At 39.2% G+C, this 24,133-nt stretch overlaps 1 protein-coding gene and 1 long non-coding RNA gene across 2 annotated transcripts in view; one reads left to right on the forward strand and one right to left on the reverse strand.

The window, feature by feature from the left end:
- The window catches only part of LOC132420867 (uncharacterized), a 60,083-nt gene extending 36,043 nt beyond the window's left edge, over positions 1 to 24,040 (forward strand). The window contains exons 2-3 of the long non-coding RNA XR_009518460.1: positions 17,734 to 17,848; positions 23,723 to 24,040. This is a non-coding gene — a long non-coding RNA (uncharacterized lncRNA). The remainder of the gene's footprint in view (positions 1 to 17,733; positions 17,849 to 23,722) is intronic.
- Positions 14,941 to 24,133, reverse strand: part of KIF23 (kinesin family member 23) — a 27,811-nt gene continuing 18,618 nt past the window's right edge. Inside the window, 9 exon segments of the mRNA XM_060005694.1 lie at positions 14,941 to 15,572; positions 16,310 to 16,380; positions 16,965 to 17,043; positions 17,235 to 17,317; positions 21,088 to 21,399; positions 21,673 to 21,852; positions 22,131 to 22,304; positions 22,917 to 23,074; positions 23,686 to 23,844. Coding sequence (XP_059861677.1) covers positions 15,557 to 15,572; positions 16,310 to 16,380; positions 16,965 to 17,043; positions 17,235 to 17,317; positions 21,088 to 21,399; positions 21,673 to 21,852; positions 22,131 to 22,304; positions 22,917 to 23,074; positions 23,686 to 23,844 — 1,232 coding nt within the window. The 3' untranslated portion in view covers positions 14,941 to 15,556.

The raw sequence follows: 24,133 nt of genomic DNA on the forward strand, positions 1-24,133 counted from the left end.
ATAGAATTAGAAATGAAAAAGGAGAAGTAACAAGTGACACGGCAGAAATACAAAAGATCATGAGCGATTACTACAAGCAACTCTATGGTAGTAAAATGGACAACCTATAAGAAATGGACAAATTCTTAGAAATGCACAACCTGCCAAGACTGAATCAGGAAGAAATAGAAAATAGGAACAGACCAATCACAAGCACTGAAATTGAAACTGTGATTAAAAATCTTCCAACAAACAAAAGCCCAGGACCAGATGACTTCACAGGCGAATTCTATCAAACATTTAGAATAGAGCTAACACCTATCCTTCTGGAACTCTTCCAAAATATAATAGAGGGAGGAACACTCCCAAATTCATTCTATGAGGCCGCCATCACCCTGATACCAAAACCAGACAAGGATGTCACAAAGAAAGAAAACTACAGGCCAATATCACTGATGAACATAGATGCAAAAATCCTCAACAAAATACTAGGAAACAGAATCCAACAGCACATTAAGAGGATTATACACCATGATCAACTGGGGTTTATTCCAGGAATGCAAGGATTCATCAATATACGCAAATCAATCAATGTGATACACCATATTAACAAACTGAAGGAGAAAATCCATATGATCATCTCAATAGATGCAGAGAAAGCTTTTGACAAAATTCAACACCCATTTATGATAAAAAAAAAACCCTGCAGAAAGTAGGCATAGAGGGAACTCTCCTCAACATAATAAAGGCCATATATGACAAAGCCACAGCCAACATCGTCCTCAATGGTGAAAAACTGAAAGCATTTCCACTAAGATCAGGAACAAGACAAGGCTGCCCACTCTCACCACTCTTATTCAACATAGTTTTGGAAGTTTAGCCACAGCAATCAGAGATGAAAAGGAAATAAAAGGAATCCAAATCGGAAAAGAAGAAGTAAAGCTTTCACTGTTTGCAGATGACATGATACTATACATAGAGAATCCTAAAGATGCTACCAGAAAACTACTAGAGCTAATCAATGAATTTGGTAAAGTAGCAGGATACAAAATTAATGCACAGAAATCTCTGGCATTCCTATACACTAATGATGAAAAATCTGAAAGTGAAATCAAGAAAATACTCCCATTTACCATTGCAACAAAAAGAATAAAATATCTAGGAATAAACCTACCTAAGGAGACAAAAGACCTGTATACAGAAAATTATAAGACACTGATGAAAGAAATTAAAGATGATACAAATAGATGGAGAGATATACCATGTTCTTGGATTGGAAGAATCAACATTGTGAACATGACTCTACTACCCAAAGCCGTCTACAGATTCAATGCAATACCTATCAAACTACCACTGGCATTTTTCATAGAACTAGAACAAAAAATGTCACAATTTGTATGGAAACACAAAAGACCCCGAATAGCCAAAGCAATCTTGAGATCGAAAAACGGAGCTGGAGGAATCAGGCTCCCTTACTTCAGACTATACTACAAAGCTACAGTAATCAAGACAGTATGGTACTGGCACAAAAACAGAAAGATAGATCAATGGGACAGGATAGAAAGCCCAGAGATAAACCCGCACACATATGGTCACCTTATCTTTGATAAAGGAGGCAGGAATGTACAGTGGAGAAAGGACAGCCTCTTCATTAAGTGGTGCTGGGAAAACTGGACAGGTACATGTAAAAGTATGAGATTAGATCACTCGCTAACACCATACACAAAAAATAAACTCAAAATGGATTAAAGACCTAAATATAAAGCCAGAAACTATCAAACTCTTAGAGGAAAACATAGGCAGAACACTCTATGACATAAATCACAGCAAGATCCTTTTTGACCCACCTCCTAGAGAAATGGAAATAAAAACAAAAATAAACAAATGGACCTAATGAAGCTTCAAAGCTTGTGCACAGCAAAGGAAACCATAAACAAGACCAAAAGACAACCCTCAGAATGGGAGAAAATATTTGCAAATGAAGCAACTGACACAGGATTAATATCCAAAATTTACAAGCAGCTCATGCAGCTCAATAACAAAAAAACAACCCAATTCAAAAATGGGCAGAAGACCTAAATAGATATTTCTCCAAAGAAGATATACAGACTGCCAACAAACACATGAAAGAATGCTCAACATCTTTAATCATTAGAGAAATGCAAATCAAAACCACAATGAGATATCGTCTCACACCAGTCAGAATGTCCATCATCAAAAAATCTAGAAACAATAAATGCTGGAGAGGGTGTGGAGAAAAGGGAACACTCTTGCACTGCTGGTGGGAATGTGAATTGGTACAGCCACTATGGAGAACAGTATGGAGGTTCCTTAAAAAACTACAAATAGAACTACCATATGACCCAGCAATCCCATTACTGGGCATATACCCTGAGAAAACCATAATTCAAAAAGAGTCATGTACCAAAATGTTCATTTCAGCTCTATTTACAATAGTCAGGAGATGGAAACAACCTAAGTGTCCATCATCGGATGAATGGATGAAGAAGATGTGGCACATATATACAATGGAATATTACTCAGCCATAAAAAGAAAGGAAATTGAGCTATTTGTAATGAGGTGGATGGACCTAGAGTTTGTCATACAGAGTGAAGTAAGTCAGAAAGAGAAAGACAAATACCATATGCTAACACATATATATGGAATTTAAGAGAAAAAAAATGTCATGAAGAACCTAGGGTAAGACGGAAATAAAGACACAGATCTACTAGAGAATGGACTTGAGGATATGGGGAGGGGGAAGGGTAAGCCGTGACAAAGCGAGAGAGTGGCATGGACATATATACACTACCAAATGTAAAATATATAGCTAGTGGGAAGCAGCCTCATAGCACAGGGAGATCAGCTCGGTGCTTTGTGACAGCCTGGAGGGGTGGGATAGGGAGGGTGGGAGGGAGGGAGACGCAAGAGGGAAGAGATATGGGAACATATGTTTATGTATAACTGATTCACTTCGTTATAAAGCGAAACTAACACCATTGTAAAGCAATTATACTCCAATAAAGATGTTAAAAAAAAAACAAAAGAAAATTACTCCTAAATATGTTATTGTTTCGATGCTATTGCAAATGGGATAGTTTCATTTCTTTTTCATATGTTTTCTCCTTAGTGTGTAGAAATCCAACTAATTTCTGTATGTTGATGTTGTATCCTGCAACTTTACTGACATCATTGATTAGTTCCAACAGGTTTTTAGTAGTCTTTGGGATTATCTTTATACAGGATCATATCACCTTCATTTCTATATACAGGAAGAGTAACTTATTCTTCCCCAATTTGGATGCCTTTTATTTCTTCGTCTTGCCTAGTTACACTACCTAGGGCTTCCAATACTATATTGAATAAGAATGGTGAGAGTGGACATCCTTGTCTTCTTCCTGATCTTAGAAGAAAAGCTTTCAATCTTTCTCCATTGAGTATAATGTTAGGTTTGCATTTGTTATACATGACCTTTTTCATGTTTAGGTATGTTCCTTCTATATCCAATCTACTAAAGGTTTTTATCATGAAAGGATGTTGTATTTTGTCAAATGGTTTTTCTGCATTTATTGAGATGATCACGTGAGTTTTATCTTTCATTTTATGAATATATATTTTGTTATTGGTTTGCATATGTTGAACCATCCTTGCATACAAAGCATAAAACCCGCCTGGTCATGGTGTACAATCCTTAAGAGTTCTTGAATTCAGTTTGCTAATACTTTGTTGAGACTTTTTGTTCCTATATTCATCAGGGGTATTGATCTACCGTTTTCATTTCTTGTGGTGTCCTTATCTGGCTTTGGCTTCAGGGTAATGCTGGCCTCATATCAGTAGAATCAGTTTGGAAGTATTACCTTCTCAAATTTTTGTAAGAGTTTGGGAAGGACTGATGTTGATTATTCTTTGAATGTTTGGTAGAATTCGCCAGTGTAGCCATCTGGTCCTGGGGATTTCTCTGTTGGGAAGTTTATGATTACAGACTTAATCTAGTTGGCTATTATTGGTCTGTTCATATTTTCTATTTCTTCCTGATTTAGTTTTTTTTTAACTTATATTTTATATTGGAGTGTAGTTGATTAAGAATGTCGTGTTAGGGGCTTCCCTGGTGGCGCAGCGGTTGAGAGTTCCGCCTGCCGATGCAGGGGACACGGGTTCGTGACCCGGTCCGGGAGGATCCCACGTGCTGCGGAGTGGCTGGGCCCATGAGCCATGGCCACTGAGCCTGTGCCTCTGGAACCTGTGCTCCACAATGGGAGAGACCACAACAGTGAGAGGCCCGCGTACCGCAAAAAAAAAAGAATGTCGTGTTAGTTTGAGATGTACAGCAAAGTAGTTCAGTTATACATATACATGTATCTATTCTTTTTCAAATTCTTTTCCCATTTAGGTTATTACAGAATATTGAGTAGAGTTCCCTGTGCTATACAATAGGTCCTTGTTGTTATCTATTTTAAATATAGTAGTGTGTATATGTCAATCTCAAACTCCCAATTTATCCCTCCCCTTTGGTAACCATAAATTTGTTTTCTGAGTTTGGGGGTCTTTCTGTTTTGTAAATAAGGTTCATCTGTATCATTTTTTTTTTTTTAGATTCTGCATATAAGAGATATCATCTGATATTTGTCTTTCTGGGTTTTTTAAAAATATTTATTTATTTATTTAGGCTGCACTGGGTCTTAGTTGCAGCATGTGGTCTCTTAGTTGTGGCATGCGAACTCTTAGTTGCGACACATGAGAGATCTAGTTCCCTGACCAGGGATCAAACCTGGGCCCCCTGCGTTGGGAGCTTGTAGTCTTACCCAGTGGACCACCAGGGAAGTCCCTTTCTCTGTCTGACTTACTTTATTCAGTATGACAATCTTTATGTCCATCCATGTTGCTGCAGATGGCATTATTGTGTTCTTTTTTATGGCTGAGTAATATTCCATCGTATATATGTACACATCTCTTTTTTTGCGGTATACGGGCCTTTCACTGTTGTGGCCTCTCCTGTTGCGGAGCACAGGCTCCAGACGTGCAGGCTCAGCGGCCATGGCTCACGGGCCCAGCCGCTCCGTGGCATGTGGGATCTTCCCGGACCGGGGCACGAACCCGCGTCCCCTGCATCGGCAGGCGGACTCCCAACCACTGTGCCACAAGGGAAGCCCTGTACACATCTTCTTTATCCATTCCTCTCTTGATGGATATTTAGGTTTCTTCCATATCCTGGCTATTGTAAATAGTGCTACAATGAACATTGGGGTGCATGTATGTTTTCAAATTATGGTTTTCTTTGGGTAGGTGCCTGGGCATGGGATTGCTGGGTCATACAGTAGTTCTATTTTTATTTTTTTAAGGAACCTCCATACTGTTCTACATAGTGGCTGTACCAGTTTACATTTCCACCAACAGTGTAGGAGGGTTTCTTTTCTCTACACCCTCTCCAGCATATATTATTTATAGATTTTTTGATGATGGCTATTCTGACCAATGTGAGGTCATGTCTCGTAGCTTTAATTTGCATTTCTCTGATAATAATTAGTGATCTTGAGCATCTTTTCATGTGCTTTTTGGCCATCTGTATGTCTTCTTTGGAGAAATGTCTATTTAGATCTGGGTTGTTTTTGATTGGGTTGTTTTGTTTTGTTTGTTTGTTTTTGGTATTGAGTTGCATGAGCTGTTTGTATATTTTGGAGATTAATCCCTTGCCGGTAGCATCATTTACAAACCCCATTCTGTGGGTTGTCTTTTCATTTTAAATATTTTAAATATAGCAGCATGAATGCATCAATCCCAGACTGCCAACTTTTCCCTCCCCTTTGGTAACCAGAAGTTTATTTTCTTAGTCTGTTAGTCTGTTTCTGTTTTGTGAATAGGTTCATTTGTATCTTTTTTTTTTTTTAGATTCTGCATATAAGTGATATATATTTGGAGTGATTATTGATATCACTCCTTTCTATCTCCTTTCTTTTTTTTTGTTTCTGTCTACCTTTGTAAAGTGGTGGTTTTCCTTAGTGATTTGCTCAGTCTTCCCCCCACTCCCTTTTTTTTTTTTTAAATGTTTCATGCCTCTAGATTTTTGTTTTGTGGTTACCTTGTGGCTTATAATATATCTCATAAGTAAAATAGTCCTTTTCATGCTGTTGATAGCACCTTGTTGTCATTCGCCTATAAAGATTCAACCCTTTTTACTCCTCCCCTTTTATACTTTTGATATCCCAATTTTATCTCTTTTTATGTGTGCTTTCATTGTTTTTTATGTCACTAATTAGCATCATTCTGTTTCAGCTGAAGAACTCCTTTCAGCATTTCCTGCATGGCAGGTTTTGTTTGTCTGGGAAAGCCTTTACTTCTCCTTCATAGCTGAAGGTCAACTTCGCTGGATAAAGTATTCTTGGCTGGCCGTATTTATCTTCAACACTTTGAATATGTCATTCCACTCTCTCCTGGCCTATAGAATTTCTGCTGGGAAATCCACTGATAGCCTTGTGGGGATTCCTTTGTAGGTTACTTTTTTTCTTAACCCCTGGATGCCTTTAAGATTTTTTTTTTCCTTTGATTTTTGACAGTTTCATTATAGTGTGTTTTGGAGGTCGTTTTGCATTGAGATAATAGGGTGTCCTGTTAGCTTATTGGACTTTTATATCCCTTTCCCTCTCCAGGCTTGGGAGATTCTCAGCTATTATTTTTTTAAATACACACCTCTCTGCTCCCCTCTCCCTCTCTGCTCCTCTGGTAGACCATTATTCTTATATTTATTTTGTCGTCATATATGAGGTTTCTCGTAGGTTTTCTTCACTTTTTAAAAATCTTAGTTCTCTCTCCTCCTGAGTCATTTCTAAATTTCTACCCTCCGAGTTGCAGATTCTTTCCCAGATCTCATCTGCCTTATTTCATAAGCTTTCTATACATTCTTGATGTCATTCATTGAATTCTTCAGCTCCAGAATTTGTCTGGTTCTTTTTAAAAATTTCAGTATATTTGGTAAACAGCACCTTACATTCAGTAAATTTATTTCTATATTCTTGAATTGCCTGAGTTTTCTTGTAGCTCAGCAAATAAATCCTTCATCACAGCTGTTTTTAATTTTTTTAGCTCTTCATTTATTCATTAATTAATCATAGTTTATTTAATCATTAATTAAACATTTTTTTTACAACAAAATAAATCAGTTATATATATACATATGTTCCCATATCTCTTCCCTCTTGCGTCTCCCTCCCTCCCACCCTCCCTATCCCACCCCTCCAGGCGGTCACAAAGCACCGAGCTGATCTCCCTGTGCTATGCAGCTGCTTCCCACTAGCTATCTACCTTACGTTTGGTAGTGTATATATGTCCATGCCTCTCTCTCGCTTTGTCACCGTTTACCCTTCCCCCTCCCCATAGCCTCAAGTCCATTCTCTAGTAAGTCTGTGTCTTTATTCCTGTTTCACCCCTAGGTTTTTCATGACATTTTTTTTTTTTAAATTCCATATATATGTGTTAGCATACGGTATTTGTCTCTCTCTTTCTGACTGACTTCACTCTGTATGACAGACTCTAGGTCTATCCACCTCATTACAAATAGCTCAATTTCGTTTCTTTTTATGGCTAATATTCCATTGTATATATGTGTCACATCTTCTTTATCCATTCGTCCGATGATGGACACTTAGGTTGTTTCCATCTCCAGGCTATTGTAAATAGAGCTGCAATGAACATTTTGGTACATGACTCTTTTTGAATTATGGTTTTCTCAGGGTATATGCCCAGTAGTGGGATTGCTGGGTCATATGGTAGTTCTATTTGTAGTTTTTTAAGGAACCTCCATACTGTTCTCCACAGTGGCTGTATCAATTTACATTCCTACCAACAGTGTAAGAGGGTTCCCTTTTCTCCACACCCTCTCCAGCATTTATTGTTTCTAGATTTTTTGATGATGGCCATTCTGACTGGTGTGAGATGATATCTCATTGTAGTTTTGATTTGCATTTCTCTAATGATTAAAGATGTTGAGCATTCTTTCATGTGTTTGTTGGCAGTCTGTATATCTTCTTTGGAGAAATGTCTATTTAGGTCTTCTGCCCATTTTTGGATTGGGTTGATTGTTTTTTTGTTATTAAGCTGCATGAGCTGCTTATAAATTTTGGAGATTAATCCTTTGTCAGTTGCTTCATTTGCAAATATTTTCTCCCATTCTGAGGGTTGTCTTTTGGTCTTGTTTATGGTTTCCTTTGCTGCGCAAAAGCTTTTAAGTTTCATTAGGTCCCATTTGTTTATTTTTGTTTTTATTTCCATTTCTCTAGGAGGTGGGTCAAAAAGGACCTTGCTGTGATTTATGTCATAGAGTGTCCTGCCTATGTTTTCCTCTAAGAGTTTGATAGTTTCTGGCCTTACATTTAGGTCTTTAATCCATTTTGAGCTTATTTTTGTGTATGGTGTTAGCGAGTGATCTAATCTCATACTTTTACATGTAGCTGTCCAGTTTTCCCAGCACCACTTATTGAAGAGGCTGTCCTTTCTCCACTGTACATTCCTGCCTCCTTTATCAAAGATAAGGTGACCATATGTGCGTGGGTTTATCTCTGGGCTTTCTATCCTGTTCCATTCATCTATCTTTCTGTTTTTGTGCCAGTACCATACTGTCTTGATTACTGTAGCTTTGTAGTATAGTCTGAAGTCAGGAAGCCTGATTCCTCCAGCTCCGTTTTTCGTTCTCAAGATTGCTTTGGCTATTCGGGGTCTTTTGTGTTTCCATACAAATTGTGACATTTTTTGTTCTAGTTCTGTGAAAAATGCCAGTGGTAGTTTGATAGGGATTGCATTCAATCTGTAGATTGCTTTGGGTAGTACAGTCATGTTCACAATGTTGATTCTTCCAATCCAAGAACATGGTATATCTCCATGTATTTGTATCATCTTTAATTTCTTTCATCAGTGTCTTATAATTTTCTGCATACAGGTCTTTTGTCTCCTTAGGTAGGTTTATTCCTAGATATTTTATTCTTTTTGTTGCAGTGGTAAATGGGAGTGTTTTTTTGATTTCACTTTCAGATTTTTCATCATTAGTGTATAGGAATGCCAGAGATTTCTGTGCATTAATTTTGTATCCTGCTACTTTACCAAATTCATTGATTAGCTCTAGTAGTTTTCTGGTAGCATCTTTAGGATTCTCTATGTATAGTATCATGTCATCTGCAAAGAGTGACAGCTTTACTTCTTCTTTTCCGATTTGGATTCCTTTTATTTCCTTTTCTTCTCTGATTGCTATGGCTAAAACTTCCAAAACTATGTTGAATAAGAGTGGTGAGAGTGGGCAACCTTGTCTTGTTCCTGATCTTAGTAGAAATGCTTTCAGTTTTTCACCATTGAGGACGATGTTGGCTGTGGGTTTGTCATATATGGCCTTTATTATGTTGAGGAACGTTCCCTCTATGCCTACTTTCTGCAGTGTTTTTATCATAAATGGGTGTTGAATTTTGTCAAAAGCTTTCTCTGCATCTATTGAGATGATCATATGGTATTTCTCCTTCAATTTGTTAATATGGTGTATCACGTTGATTGATTTGCATATATTGAAGAATCCTTGCATTCCTGGAATAAACCCCACTTGATCATGGTGTATGAGCCTCTTAATGTGCTGTTGGATTCTGTTTGCTAGTATTTTGTTGAGGATTTTTGCATCTATGTTCATCAGTGATATTGGCCTGTAGTTTTCTTTCTTTGTGATATCCTTGTCTGGTTTTGGTATCAGGGTGATGGTGGCCTCGTAGAATGAGTTGGGGATGTTCCTCCCTATGCTATATTTTGGAAGAGTTTGAGAAGGATAGGTGATAGCTCTTCTCTAAATGTTTGATAGAATTCGCCTTTGAAGCCATCTGGTCCTGGGCTTTTGCTTGTTGGAAGAATTTTAATCACAGTTTCAATTTCAGTGCTTGTGATTGGTCTGTTCCTATTTTCTATTTCTTCCTGATTCAGTCTTGGCAGGTTGTGCCTTTCTAAGAATTTGTCCATTTCTTCCAGGTTGTCCATTTTATTGGCATAAAGTTGCTTGTAGTAATCTCTCATGATCTTTTGTATTTCTGCAGTGTCAGTTGTTACTTCTCCTTTTTCATTTCTAATTCTATTGATTTGAGTCTTCTCCCTTTTTTTCTTGATGAGTCTGGCTAATGGTTTATCAATTTTGTTTATCCTTTCAAAGAACCAGCTTTTAGTTTTATTGATCTTTGCTATCGTTTCCTTCATTTCTTTTTCATTTATTTCTGATCTGATTTTTATGATTTCTTTCCTTCTGCTAACTTTGGGGTTTTTTTGTTCTTCTTTCTCTAATTGCTTTAGGTGCAAGGTTAGGTTGTTTATTCGAGATGTTTCCTGTTTCTTAAAGTAGGATTGTATTGCTATAAACTTCCCTCTTAGAACTGCTTTTGCTCCATCCCATAGGTTTTGGGTCGTTGTGTTTTCATTGTCATTTGTTTCTAGGTATTTTTTGATTTCCTCTTTGATTTCTTCAGTGATCACTTCGTTATTAAGTAGTGTATTGTTTAGCCTCCATGTGTTTGTATTTTTTACAGATCTTTTCCTGTAATTGATATCTAGTCTCATAGCGTTGTGGTCAGAAAAGATACTTGATACAATTTCAATTTTCTTAAATTTACCAAGGCTTGATTTGTGACCCAAGATATGATCTATCCTGGAGAATGTTCCATGAGCACTTGAGAAAAATGTGTATTCTGTTGTTTTTGGATGGAATGTCCTATAAATATCAATTAAGTCCATCTTGTTTAATGTATCTTTTAAAGCTTGTGTTTCCTTATTTATTTTCATTTTGGATGATCTGTCCATTGGTGAAAGTGGGGTTTTAAAGTCCCCTACTATGAATGTGTTACTGTTGATTTCCCCTTTTATGGCTGTCAGTATTTGCCTTATGTTGAGGTGCTCCTATGTTGGGTGCATAAATATTTACAATTGTTATATCTTCTTCTTGGATCGATCCCTTGATCATTATGTAGTGTCCTTCTTTGTCTCTTCTAATAGTCTTTGTTTTTAAAGTCTATTTTGTCTAATATGAGAATTGCTACTCCAGCTTTCTTTTTGTTTCCATTTGCATGAAATACCTTTTTCCATCCCCTTACTTTCAGTCTGTATGTGTCTCTAGGTCTGAAGTGGGTCTCTAGTAGACAGCAAATATATGCATCTTGTTTTTGTATCCATTCAGCCAATCTGTGTCTTTTGGTGGGAGCATTTAGTCCATTTACATTTAAGGTAATTATCGATATGTGTGTTCCCATTCCCATTTTCTTAATTGTTTTGGGTTCGTTATTGTAGGTCTTTTCCTTCTTTTGTGTTTCTTGCCTAGAGAAGATCCTTTAGCAGTTGTTGTAGAGCTGGTTTGGTGGTGCTGAACTCTCTCAGCTTTTGCTTGTCTGTAAAGGTTTTAATTTCTCCATCAAATCTGAATGAGATCCTTGCTGGGTAGAGTAATCTTGGTTGCAGGTTTTTCTCCTTCAACACTTTCAATATGTCCTGCCACTCCCTTCTGGCTTGCAGAGTTTCTGCTGAGAGATCAGCTGTTAACCTTATGGGGATTCCCTTGTGTGTTATTTGTTGTTTTTCCCTTGCTGCTTTTAATATGTTTTCTTTTATTTAATTTTTGACAGTTTGATTAATATGTGTCTTGTCGTGTTTCTCCATGGAATTGTCCTGTATGGGACTCTCTGTGCTTCCTGGACTTGATTAACTATTTCCTTTCCCATATTAGGGAAGTTTTCAACTATAATCTCTTCAAATATTTTCTCAGTCTTTTTCTCTTCTTCTTCTGGAACCCCTATAATTCGAATGTTGGTGCGTTTAATGTTGTCCCAGAGGTCTCTGAGACTGTCCTCAGTTCTTTTCATTCTTTTTTCTTTATTCTGCTCTGCAGTAGTTATTTCCACTATTTTATCTTCCAGGTCACTTATCCGTTCTTCTGCCTCAGTTATTCTGCTATTGATCCCATCTAGAGTATTTTTAATTTCATTTATTGTGTTGTTCATCATTGCTTGTTTCATCTTTAGTTCTTCTATATCCTTATTAAATGTTTCTTGCATTTTGTCTATTATATTTCCAAGATTTTGGATCATCTTTACTATCATTATTCTGAAATCTTTTTCAGGTAGACTGCCTACTTCCTCTTCATTTGTTAGGTCTGGTGGGTTTTTATCTTGCTCCTTCATCTGCTGTGTGTTTCTCTGTCTTCTCATTTTGCTTATCTTACTGTGTTTGGGGTCTCCTTTTTGCAGGCTGAAGGTTCGTAGTTCCTGTTGTTTTTTTGTGTCTGTCCCCAGTGGCTAAGGTTGGTTCAGTGGGTTGTGTAGGCTTCCTGGTGGAGGGGACTAGTGCCTGTGTTCTGGTGCATGAGGCTGGATCTTGTCTTTCTGGTGGGCGGGTCCACGTCTGGTGGTGTGTTTTGGGGTGTCTGTAGACTTACTATGATTTTGGGCAGCCTCTCTGCTAATGGGTGGGGTTGTGTTCCTGTCTTGCTAGTTGTTTGGCATAGGATGTCCAGCACTGTAGCTTGCTGGTCGTTGAGTGAAGCTGGGTGCTGGCGTTGAGATGGAGATCTCTGGGATTTTTGCCGTTAGATATTATGTGCAGCTGGGAGGCCTCTTGTGGACCAGTGTCCTGAAGTTGGCTCTCCCACCTCAGAGGCACAGCACTAACTCCTGGTTGCAGCACCAAGTGCCTTTCATCCACAGGGCTCCTTAATTTGGGATGATTGGTTGTGTATTCATGTATTCCACAGATGCAGGGTATATCAAGTTGATTGTGGAGCTTTAATCCGCTGCTTCTGAGGCTGCTGGGAGAGATTTCCCTTTCTCTTCTTTGTTCTCACAGCTCCCAGGGGCTCAGCTATGGATTTGGCCCCGCCTGTGCGTGTAGGTTGCCGGAGGGCGTCTGTTCTTTGCTCAGACAGGACGGCGTTAAAGGAGCAGCCGCTGATTCGGAGGCTCTGGCTCACTCAGGCCGGGGGGTAGGGAGGGTCACGGAGTGAGGGGCAGGCCTGCGGCGGCAGAGGCCAGCGTGATGTTGCCCCAGCCCGAGGCACACCGTGCGCTCTCCCGGGGGAGTTGTCCCTGGATCCCGGGACCCTGGCAGTGGCGGGCTGCACAGGCTCCCCGGAAGGGGGTGTTCGCACACAGGCTTCTGGGTCCGCACTTTTAGCCGCGGCTCGCGCCTGTCTCTGGAGCTCTCTTAAGCAGCGTTCTTAATCCCCTCTCCTCGTGCACCAGGAAACAAAGAGGGAAGAAAAAGTCTCTTGCCTCTTTGGCAGGTACAGACTTTTCCTCGGACTCCCTCCCGGCTAGCCGTGGTGCACTAACGCCCTGCAGGCTGTGTTCACGCGGCCAACCTCAGTCCTCTCCCGCCTCAGCTCCCAGCCCCGCCCGCCCCGGCAGGTGAGCAGACAAGCCTCTAGGGCTGGTGAGTGCCGGTCGGCCCCGGTCCTCTGCGCTGGAATCTCTCCGCTTTGCTCTCCGCACCCCTGTTGCTGTGCTCTCCTCCGCGGACCCGAAGCTCCCCCCCTCTGCCACCCGCAGTCTCCGCCCGCTAAGGGGCTTCCTAGTGTGTGGACACTTTTCCTCCTTCACAGCTCCCTCCCGCTGGTGCAGGACCTGTTTTTAATTCTTTATCAGATCACAGTATTCTGTGCCTTTGGGTTCAGTTGCTGGAGAATTATTGTTTTTCTCATTGTGATACCATATCACTGTGATTTTTCGTAGTGCTTGGTAAAATGTGCCCCTGCCATTGAGTTTGAAGTAGCACACATTTTTCTTTTATTAGTTGCTTGCTTTGTTCAACACTGGCAATTAGAAACCTTGCTTTTATTCTCCAGAAGGTGGCACCATAGCTCAAGTTTTCGGTTTCTCTACCTGAGCTGGCTCTGGGGCTGTGCTAGGGAGTGCCTGTGAAAAAGCTGGCAGCAGAGTGGGCAAGTGTGGGCTCAGCACCTGTGGTTGCCCACAGCCTGGCAGGGAGATCCTCCACTGCGGGGAGCCCCCAGAAGGCCACGCATGGACCTCCTGCCGTAATATGAGGCCGACAGACGGCAGGGAGTGAGATACTCCAGTGCCCTTTGTTCTTGTCTCCCTCTTTCCACTTCCACTAGTCAGGGAGATCGCTCCTGAGGAAATCGTGCTGCTGGAGAGAAAGAGGTTCCTCCAGCTGTGACCAGCCAGGCAGTCCCTTAGAGACCTCTGTGAGGGAGGTGGCTGCTGTCCCCGGCAGTGGACGCCCAGTGTGCTCCTGCTCATTTTCTGCCTCCAAACTGGTCTCCGTCCCGCTCCCCACAGTGTGCCAGGTTCTCTGTCGGGCTGGCTGGACCTCCTGTCCACCCGCTGCTGCACTCCCAGTCTAGCTTCCCACCGCGCCCACAGCGAGTGGGGCTGAGCAGCTCCCTTGGATCTGCAGACCTCTCCAAGCTCCATCCATTCCGAAGCACTTATCAGTAGAAATCTTTTGGATGTTCTGGTGTAATGTACAGAGATACTTTTGTTCAGTTATGAATGACCCATTAGTTGTTCCTTTTTTTTCCCCTCTTTTATTTGCAACTCACACTGCCATGATGCTGCCATCACTTGCTCCTCTACTTTATATCTATGCATGTGAGTTGGGTATAATATCAATAATTTTAAATTTTCATACCTGGAGACTGAGTGCTGGTCTTGAAAGCCTAAGTTGAATGAAGTAAAAGGAAGATTCCAAATCAAACACAGTCGGTGTGTAAAGGATTGCCCAGGGGCTGCAGTACACCCAGTGGGCTGGGAGAATATTCCTGGTTTCAACAGAGGAAATAGCCCCTTTTGAAGCTGTTCCTTTGCATGCTGAAACAAGTATCCTCAACGTGGTGAGGGTAATTTCTAGTGCTTTCTTTTAATTCATCCCACAAACGTGCCAGCAAGGCCCAATGCTAGGTTCTGGGACTAAGTGTTAAATTACTATCACACAACCTTGTAGTTTAGTGCTTTTTATTTCAGTTCTTTTGGTATATCTAAATGTCAGAAAGTACATATATACAAAATTCAGAACACCTTCCTAAAATGGTTTTAGTATTGGCCAGTCTCTGACATCTTTATTTTGAAAGTTTGAATTGTCAAATATATGTCTAAAGTGCATTCTTGCAGCTAATCAATAGCAGCATTTGTTTTGTTTATAAACCCTTAAATATTCAGACAGGAAGTAGAAAAGTCACAATAAAAAGCAGAGCGTGATCTAGATATATTCTTTCTTAATCAGCCAAGACAAATACATGCATGAATTAGTTTATAAGTATACAAGAAATATACAAAAAATAGCATTATAAAAAAGTTCATACGGCATGAGAAAGGTGTCTTTCTCTGTTATTAATATTAAATATGGCAAGGTGTATAATATAAAAAGTTTGTAGAATCCTAGATATCTTTGGAGCCATAGGGGAATCTTTATGTAGGCCAGTGTATGATGACATATCTGAGCTCTGTGGTATTCAACAAAGCTGGAGTTCTATAAGATGATTCATTCAGAAGACTCCTTCTGGCATTGCTTTGGAGAAATCACCAACACTAATGAAAATGTTCTTTTGTTATTGGGACTGTCAATTCATGGCTTCTTGCGCCTAAAAATGAAAACCAGCATTTAGTGCTGAATTTTGCAATGAATCTCTAGGAGGGCTTTGAGAGAATTCCTGTTTTATCATGGGAAGAGTTAAAAGTCCTTCTAAGAAAGCAAATAACTTATAAAATATGCTTATCTAGTATTAAATTTAAAAAACAGAACTTTCCATCTTTATCCTGTTGCACTGATTTTCCAAACTGCCTAAGGAATACGTGTGTCAAAAATGGACACATAGACCTGTATAGGTAGATATTTGAAAAGCAGCAGGTTTGATTAATATGGGGAGAAAAAGGGGCCATAAATTCTGCCATTCCGTTTTATTTTAGCGAACACTTTTTGCTGTAATAAGAGGGGAATTAGGAAAGAATGAATTACAGGAGGAGCTGCCATCCCTGACTCCAGCCTCCCCTCCTTATAGGTGGATCTCAGTTCAGTCTCTGAAAATTTGATGAGCACAGGCAAAAATAGGAACAAGGGCGAATGTTCTTACAGCTCTAATTGCTCTTATTCAGCACCCCCCGCCCCCGGGTTCTCAGCACTGCTACTGCCTAGCGTAGTCTGCCAGTAGGGCCCAGATATTCCAACGGGCAAACAAAAACCATAGGTCCTCTAAAAAAAACAAAAAGTGGTTGGTAGGGAGAAGGGGTGGTGGGGAGGGAAGACACAGAGAAAGGCCGCACGTGGTCAGTACTCACTTGGGTGTGCGTGGTGCTGATACCCAGGCCCCTCAGTACTCACTTGGGTTGTGCGTGGTGCTGATACCCAGGCCCCAGCTGAGACCCTGCTCTCATCTCTACAGCCACAGAACACTAAGAGAAAAACCAGAGAGGAAAGATCAGCTCCTCTCTGCAGTCTATTAGATAGATTCAACCAAGGTGAAATCCAACACTGCTTTCTAGTCCAGCACAGATACGTATGTTAAAATACCAATCAGGTACTTGAAATTTATTTGATGTGCCACAAAAATTGTGAGGTGGGAGGGTCTTTAGAGGTCATCCAGGTAAATCTCATTTTCTATCAGGAAGAAGAAAGTGGCAAAGGCTAGAGCTTGGCCAGCTGACCCCCACCTTCCCAGAATAACAGTTCCACAGGGAAGCTCTTCTCCTGAGAAGATTCCCATCAGTTTGATGGGCATTCTTGTTATTCTAGGGTGATGCTCTCTGACTTGATTCTTGGGCCCTATCCCTCTACACTAAAAACGGGCTTTGAGCTGAAGAGCTCTAGTAAAACCAGAGCAGAAATACAAATACCTTCTCAGAGGTGCTGGGGACAGGCCTACAGGCTGCACTGGCCATGTGGGGTCAGCCCTTAGTTGTTTGTTTCAAAGAGCATGAAAAGCTACAGCTGTAGGCCTCAAAATATGACATCCCTAGCAAATACTGTTTACTCCTACCCTTGTTTCTACGTCGGTCCATTCAGACTCTGTTCCATCTGGTTGGGCAGGTGCTATTGTGGAAGATCTTCGTTTTCGACTACAGAAAAAGGGAAACCACAATGCAACAGTTATTTTTTGTATCTGAGAATAGGAAATATATTAGAAATAGGGAAATACCATATATACTCCTTCAGAGAACTGATACATTTTACAGCTAGTCTGTTCCTCAAGAACGAGCAGCTGAGACAATGACAGCCCTCTAAAGAAAGGAATCTGATGCTCACTCACCCAGTTGGTGATTCTTGTTTCAAAGTCTCAATTTCAGTAAACTGGACGGATTGTCCACCACCCCTTGTTTTATAAACATCACCCTACAGCCAAGAGAAAAGGTCACCATTACACTTTTTATACATCCAAAGGGTAAACATACATATATATTTCAAATTAAATTTAAGACTCTACTGTTTTATGGAAACTCCCATCCACAAAACCAGATGGTGCTTGGACTGCTGGGTCTGTACCGTTAAAATACTTTAAAGATTTGTGTACATATCTCTCACTGAACAAAAGAAGTCCAATGTAATATAATTAGTAGCATTCTTAATTGCAGAAAATAACATTCCTTTTTATTCAACCTATAATTTAAAAACTACACTAGAGATCAAGAAATCTGTCAGAAATTTCTAAATGTTAGAAGGCGATATACTTTCTTCTCTGGATGTAGCCCTCCTCTCATATTCAAATAACAGTACAGTTGTTTTTGTTTTTGTTTTGCCGCACTGTACAGCTTGTGGGATCTTAGTTCCTGGTCCAGGGATCGAACTCGGGCCCTCGGCTGTGAAAGCGCAGAGTCCTAACCAAGGACTGCCAGGGAATTCCCTCAAGTGACAGTACAGTCAAAGGTAAGAGTTCTTTGTTTGGTTTACTTCTTAAGTAGGGGTTAAAACAAAACACATATTAATTAAAAGTACATAATACATCTGGAGCTCCTCTAACAAACCTGAGACTCTAAGCCTCATTTGACAGAAAGTCGCAGATTTAGTTCCAATTCAGCAGATTCGTAATCTAAGTAGTTACTTCAGTTTTCTAACAAACAGAGGTTTTATCAAATACCCATTTAAGTTCCTGTTGACACAGAGGAAGAGTAAATGGTTTTTTGTTAAGCTTTTTAATATTTCCTTCTCTTGTGTAAGTGTTTTACCTTAATTAGCTTAGTTTCAATCTCCCCATCGGAGGCTAGTTCCTGGTGGGTCAGCATGTACTTCTCACACTTAGCTAGTGCCTTTTCATTTGCAACAGATACAGTGATGGCGTGAGGGACCTGTGGCTGCATGACTGTCTCAGTTTGCAGGTTAGAGGCAGGCTTATGAGCTACCCATCTGTCTCCCGCAGAGCGTGATCGTCTGTGTCGCAGACGAACTGGTGCTACATTCTGATCAGGTTGAAAGAGGAATCAAGAAACAAGCATAACCCAGAATTAACTTAAGGGTGCTATTAGAAGTGCAGCAGTTTGGGCTACATTAGTTGGTGACAATATCAAAACAAATGCATGAACCTTTTCAAAAGCTAAACATTACTCAAACAATTTAAATGTTCTCTTTGTATTTAAACAAAACCAACGAACATCTTTTAACACCAGCTTGTGTATATGTATTATATATTCTACTAGGGAGCTTCCCTTTCAACAAAGCATGGAAGGAAAAGTTCTGGTAATGCCGCTAGTCTTTCCTGCATAGGTGGTATTCAGGACAAGTAATTCATTTTGCATTCTTAATCAAAAGCCAGTATTTGTGCCTGCTATTGTGGGGTAATCTGTTAGGTCCATGACTATGTTAAAAGCTTCAGAAAGACCAGCAGAAGCCCTAAATATATCATAAGCCTCTAAACAAAAGAGAAAATACTCCTATTACAAACCAGAACCCTCCCCAAAGCTGATGGAGCTGTAGACTACAGAATGCTAAAGGGACATAGGTATAATGACAACCTTGTGTATAAAATGATTAAAAGAATGTAAATAAAATACTTCTGAGTACTATTAAAAATCTCAAAACAGAACTTTTTGAAAAGTTCAAAAGCAATAATGGCTAAAACATACCAACTTTTTTCCCCCAAACGTCTCATAAAGGTTCCAAGAACTAGATAAAGAATATACTGTCCAATCAGCCTCTATCATACAATAAAAAACTAGATGCTTCCAGTAAAATGTTATATAACTTTAGGACAGTTAAATTTAGCACATTCAGCCTAAGGGGGAAAAAAAATCACATACAGAACATAGTTAATAGTTTCTTTGTAACTTTGCAAACATCTTTCTGTTTACAAAACTGAAAGGAAATGCAGCAGTCTACCACAGCCCAAATCCTTCAAAGCTGGTCAAGTATGAACATCTAATTTAAAATGCGTATGCGGGAGAACTTAAGTGTTTTTCCCTGTACAAGAAACAAATGAAGCACTAGTGACAAATCATGATACTAAAACATGGGCAATAGAGTTTGCCACTCTGGTTGCCCAAACCTCACAACAAGCAGGAAACTTCCCATTCTTAAAATAGCTTAATGTTGAAAAGGAAGAATGTGGCTCTCATGTCCTACCATTTAGCAAAGGTGACAGATTTCTCAAACACACTTAGCAATAAATACATTCTGAAACAAGCTTTGGAAAGATGACAGTCCTTACATTCTACTATCGTTTATGAGATCAATGATATTTTAAATTTTTTCCTCAATGAAATATTATAAATTCAGTCCGCCTGACCTAATTTTTGACCAACAAACCTAGATGCATAGATACTAGCCTAAACTTTTCTCTGCTGCACTTCTAAAGAGATTTTGATTTCAAATGAAGTTAAAGGACCTCTAGTAAATCCTCTTAAATGTCTCATAGCCAAATTAGATAATGTTGACCAGGCATAAGCAGGCCTTGAAGAGTTTTCAGTCTGTAGACTTGCATGAAATAAGGGGGATTTATTAGAGTTGATCAGAAAGACCAGCCACCATGATTTGCTCCCTAAAAAGGTTTAAAGCAAAATCTGCAAAGTAAAGAACTTAAGCGACTTTAGAATTATCCGTTGCCTTGGTAAATACCTTGTAATTCATCATCATCCCTTAATAATCAGGAATGCAGGCCATTAGAAGAAAAATTCTTAAAGAGATATATTAAAATTTTACTAAATGTAAATTCACAATATTAACTTTGTCCACTTACTCAGATTCAAAGGAAAACTTTACCTTAATCCTTAAGGAGAAAATATAGACGTGAATTTGTTTAAACACCCTTGAATGAGGCAGAGCCCTTGTAAATTGAAATGAAGGCCTTGAGATTAAAAGCAATGTATTGGAGATGGAAACCTTCCTTCAGCAGTTATAAAACAGCTGGCCTGGGCTCTTCAAATAGTCAATGTCATGAAAATCAAAAAAGGGGAGGAGGGACTATTTTATATTGAAAGAGATTAAAGAGAGATAATAACCACATATAATGTATTCACCTTGATAGGACCAAGGTTTGAAAAAAGAAAAGCCATTATTGGGACAACTGGGGAAATGTAAACATGAACTGTAAGTTCATGTTAGAAGGTACTTTAGTTAGTAAGTTAGAAGGTACTTTTCAGGGTTAACGCTTTCTTAGGTGTGATGAAGATTGTGGTTATGTAGGACACGAAGCCTATGGCTTACTGTCAAAGGTTCAAGAAAAAAAATATTTACAAATCTGTTTTTCAAAATAAAAGTCTGGGAAAGCAATTTTAAAAGTGAAAAGTTCGAAAACAGCAAAAAGTCTAATTTGGGGAAGAGAAACCCAAATCAGAAAGACGTGCTCTAAGACACTCAGTCACTGACTCTGGATGCTCATCAGTTTACGCAGCTGAAAAGCACAGGTGACTCTGTGATGTGCCCCACGGACCGGCTTTCACTGAGCTGGAGGCAGTATTTCTGTGCCAAATGGGTTTAGTTTAGGCCTTTTCAGATGAAGAGCTAGGCCTCAATTTCAGGGTGATTTGATCTTCCAAACTAACAGAAAAATTAGACCTTGTTTATATTAGCACTCACCCATCTTTCCATTGAACTTTCTGAACCAAGTTAGTTAAAAAAAACACAGAAGATTAAAATCTATTGCTACAATGCTTTAAAATAATACTGGCACTAACCCTGCTGCAGTGATCCTCTTCTATTTCTATCTCATTTCTGAGTGAAGGAACCACCTCCCTGCCTTCAGTCCAGTACATCCCTCGCCTTCTGTCTGACACGATACAAGTTTTACTTTGTCCTGGCTCCTGCTGCCTACGCCTTGCAATAGATGTGACATTGAGAGGTGTGTTGTACGAAGGAATTTTCTGCTCCCATTCCGAAATACAGGAAGCTACAGAAATGCTGCTGCAAGAGTTAGAGCACCTAGGTAGCTGTGGCTGGCTCATGAGTTGCTGGCCGTTGGAAATCTGAGCAATACAGTTACTAGAAGGCTAAAAAAATTGAAGAGAAATTAATGAGCAAGACTTGAAAAAGGGAAACAATTCATTACTTTAATATTAGCACAGGCAGACATAATTTTTGTACTAAATTACTAGTTTTTATACTAAATTTGTGTTTATACTAAATTTGAAAATATTTATAAATAGAAATTTGAGAAATGCAATAATATAAAACAAAAAATTGATTCTCACAGAAATAGTCACCTAATCTGAACAAACCTTCTCTAGTACTACCAAGTTACTACACAACTACAAATAACTTACCGGTACTGGTGGTGGAGAAACAGATCTTCGAGTAGCTTTTTCTCGATCGCGCTCCCGAGAGGGTCTCTCTGGCCGTTCAGTTTTGGGTTCAATAACGATAGCCTTCAGTTGTTTCAGTTTTTCATCTTTCACCCAGAGTTTATTTTGCATCTCCAGCTGTTTGGCTGCCACTCGACGCTCCTGAAGGTTATGTATGGCAATAGATATTCTAATTCAGTTATAGCAAACCAGTGCACTAGTTTACCTGAACGCTTTACTTCCTAAAGATGACAGTTCTCCAGTTCTTCATAATGCTTATTAATTTGTTGTGACTTGTAAGGGCAGAGGAAGGAAGAGGAACTGAATAGGGGCTGCTGTGGCCACCACCACTAAAACCCTACCCCAAGTACAAGTGATTCAGAAGGCTACCGTTAGAGATGAATCATCCCTGACATGAGCACTGTATGAATGACACTCACACATTCTTTCTCCCACTTCATGGTTGTTTCTGTCACCATGCCTTGCAGCCTGGCTTCTAGTCTGCGCTTGTCAGAGAACTGTTGCTGAAGTTTCTGATTCTGGGTTTCCAGCTCCTGTTGCAGATTGCGCTTATCTTCTTCATAGATAGTCGTTGTTTTCTCTAAAATCTCAACCTGGGAAAGTAGACCATTATGTTCAGCATTTGGTATGTAAACATTTCAAGTAGCTTTAAAATAATCTCTCTCATAATCTTCTTATGCAAGCATAGTTACGGAAAGAAAAATCATGGAGAAAGCATTTTCTTCTAAAACTTCATCTGGATTCCCACCTCCATTCCTAGAAATGAGAACTTTTAAACAAGTTCCTCACTGAAAGATGAAGTTATAACTGATTTCATGTGGAAATTACTTTTCCTGAAAATTAAGGCTTACAATTTAATTTTTAGGCTACTTTCAGAATATATTGGTTGAGATAAGCTTCTCTCTAGAATGAATGTGTACCCCCTAAGTGATCCTCAGTAAATGAGAGAACAAACATTACACAGTAGTAAATCAAAAAGCAAGCTATCATCAAAGCTAAACCGTAGAACATTCTCTTCGATTGCTAAAGAGTGTATTACCCCTTTTATGCTTTTCACTCATATTTCCTCTTTTTGGGGATGGGATGAAGATTAGTAAATAACCAAATGATCACTCCCAGTAAGCAGCAGCTGCAGGCCAGTGTAGAAAAACGGCTAAGTCAGAGCCCAGTGCTAAATGCACACCCATTGTAATACCAAAGCCAACCTTGTATTCTAAAGTTTTGTTTTTCTTTTCCAGTCGTTCAATTTCCGATTTCTGTCCTGAGATCACCTTTTGTTTTTCACTTAGTTTTCCTTGAATGTAGTTTTCTTTATTTAAAACAGCATTGTCAAATTCTTGCAACAAAGCTTTAAAAGTAATAGCTGAAACAAGAGCATGCAGGTCAAGTTTACTCCGATTCAGAAATAACCAATGAAATCAACTTCTATGTGATGTGGGCAAGTTATTTTTTCTGAGCACATTTCCTCATTTCAAAATGGGGATTTAAATACCACTTATCTCACATTTTTCTTATGAAGATGATAAGTGTAAGTACATTCACTGAGCACTTACTATGTACCAAGCTGTTCCTGTCCTACATGATTTTCATACATTATCTCATTTATCCTTACAGCACCCTCTGAGGTAGGAGCAATGGCAATCCCCATTTTGCGGATGGAAACTAGAAATAAAGGATTAGGTGATTTTCTCAAAGATAGTTATTATAATGTAATACATGTTAAATGCCTTGCAAATAAGTAACTAGTAGGAACTAAAAAGTAACTTATCCCTTTGATCATCACTGTTGATTTTTGAAAGGGAGAAATTCATACCCACTTTTCTCTTTTGTTTTACTTCCTTGGAATATAAAATGATGCCTTGGGGACTACTAAGTTCAGAGACAAAATAACCCTTCCTTGAAGATTCTATCCGAACAAAGAACTTAATTCCCTGCAAATTTCTGGTGTTAAAATGACTGCAGTTTTGCACTTACACTGTTTGTGAAACTCATCAATCATCATTTGTCGTAGGTGATGTCGTTTCTCTAGTGCTTCAATCAGCCTGGGAAGAGTCTGCTCGTCATTGATATCCAAAATTTCGCAGGATGGCAAAGGTGGAAAACTCTGCAAAACCACTTCTGAAACCAGCAGTTCTGTATTGAGTTATTAAAAATAAAAAGTTAGTTACACAGGAAAAAAAGTTACTCAAACAAGTTTTAACACTGTGATAAGATCCCCAGTCAACATTGTACCTTGTTGGGCTGTCATAATACGTCCTTAAAAATGTTATAATAAAGAAGGAAAAATGGAAAAAAAAAGGTATATAATAAATAGAAGAAATGTCACTTATACTTTGGTTCAGATATTTTTTTGCACTTGCTTTTTGAGGGGAAAGGAAGTAAACAGTTTTCTTATGTGAAACAGATTTTTTTAAAAAGAGAC

This window comes from Delphinus delphis, chromosome 2, assembly GCF_949987515.2.
Source record: "Delphinus delphis chromosome 2, mDelDel1.2, whole genome shotgun sequence".
Taxonomy (NCBI): Eukaryota; Metazoa; Chordata; class Mammalia; order Artiodactyla; family Delphinidae; genus Delphinus; species Delphinus delphis.